Genomic DNA, 1,075 nt, shown 5'->3' on the forward strand with positions numbered 1-1,075 from the left:
ATTCCATGCTTACCCGGATGGGCAGGAGAAGGAAAGGAATTAAACTGGGAAGGTAGTGACGAAAAATGAGCTAAAGATGGTTGAACTGAATGGTACAATCTTTGCTGCTGCAGTTGCCGGGCAGACATTAACAGAGGCGACAATAACCCATTCTGAGGAAATTGATGTAGAGATATACTATTTAATAGTCTAGAATGATCCCCATGGCTGAGATTGGCATGACTAGTCCAGTGGTTTTGCAGCCGGGTATCAAGAGAAAGACCGGGAGGTGTCCATTGTGGCATGTTTCCACTGTAATGGAGCCCATGAGACAAACCTGCTAAATGGACATTAGGATTTGACAGTGTGGAGAGATTGGAAGTTGAATAGGGAGACTGAGGTCCAGCAGCAAGAGATGGCATGCTTTGATGATGTGATAGGATGTATGGTGAGGCTTGCTGAGACCTTCCACCTGGAGGAGGAAGAGAAGTGAATGATGACTTTGGCAATAAAATGGGTTCGCTTGAGAAGCGCTGAAGTTGTTGTGGTTGCTCAGGATATGAGGATGTTCTATACAACGGTTTTGAATCTGACAGATGCACAGGAGAGAAATGAGGCTGTGAAGACCACCTTTTGCTTTCCTGGTAACATTCACTGTCAGACAAATGCTGATCCAAACAATCAGGAAAATCAGTTTCCTTTGCCCATTCAGCAGCCGATGAACCTGCAAACAACTTATGTCAATCAAGGAGAGCTACATGGAAACTCATCATTAAAATGACAATCATTTACTAAAGATCTAATCTGGTATATGTTACAAGGGCAAATCCAATTTCCCCTAGATAAAGTCTCATAGATTTCCTGTAATAAAGACGAAAGCTGGTAAGGAGACTATTTCACAGCGCAAGACAATAACTTTTTGTATTCTCCCACTAATTGCTGAACACAACCAATTGATTAAAAATAAAGCAGAGACATAACCGCATGTCACACAGACATGCAGAGAAAAGGAGTATAAACATTAAGTCCTAAACTTAGATCCTATTACATTTTGTCATACACACATCGCCAATGTAAAATAATAAGAAAAAAAATA

At 41.0% G+C, this 1,075-nt stretch overlaps 1 protein-coding gene across 1 annotated transcript; it reads right to left on the minus strand.

The window, feature by feature from the left end:
* Nucleotides 1–9: 9 nt before the first annotated feature.
* Nucleotides 10–703, minus strand: LOC124893491 (protein PAT1 homolog 2-like; the record flags this gene model as incomplete). The annotated part of the gene is given in 1 exon segment (XM_047404479.1): nucleotides 10–703. A coding segment is annotated over 1 exon segment (694 nt), but the record flags the coding sequence as incomplete, so codon positions are not given.
* Nucleotides 704–1,075: the final 372 nt, after the last annotated feature.

The sequence above is a fragment of the Capsicum annuum genome, unplaced genomic scaffold (genome assembly GCF_002878395.1).
Source record: "Capsicum annuum cultivar UCD-10X-F1 unplaced genomic scaffold, UCD10Xv1.1 ctg6031, whole genome shotgun sequence".
Classification (NCBI taxonomy): Eukaryota; Viridiplantae; Streptophyta; class Magnoliopsida; order Solanales; family Solanaceae; genus Capsicum; species Capsicum annuum.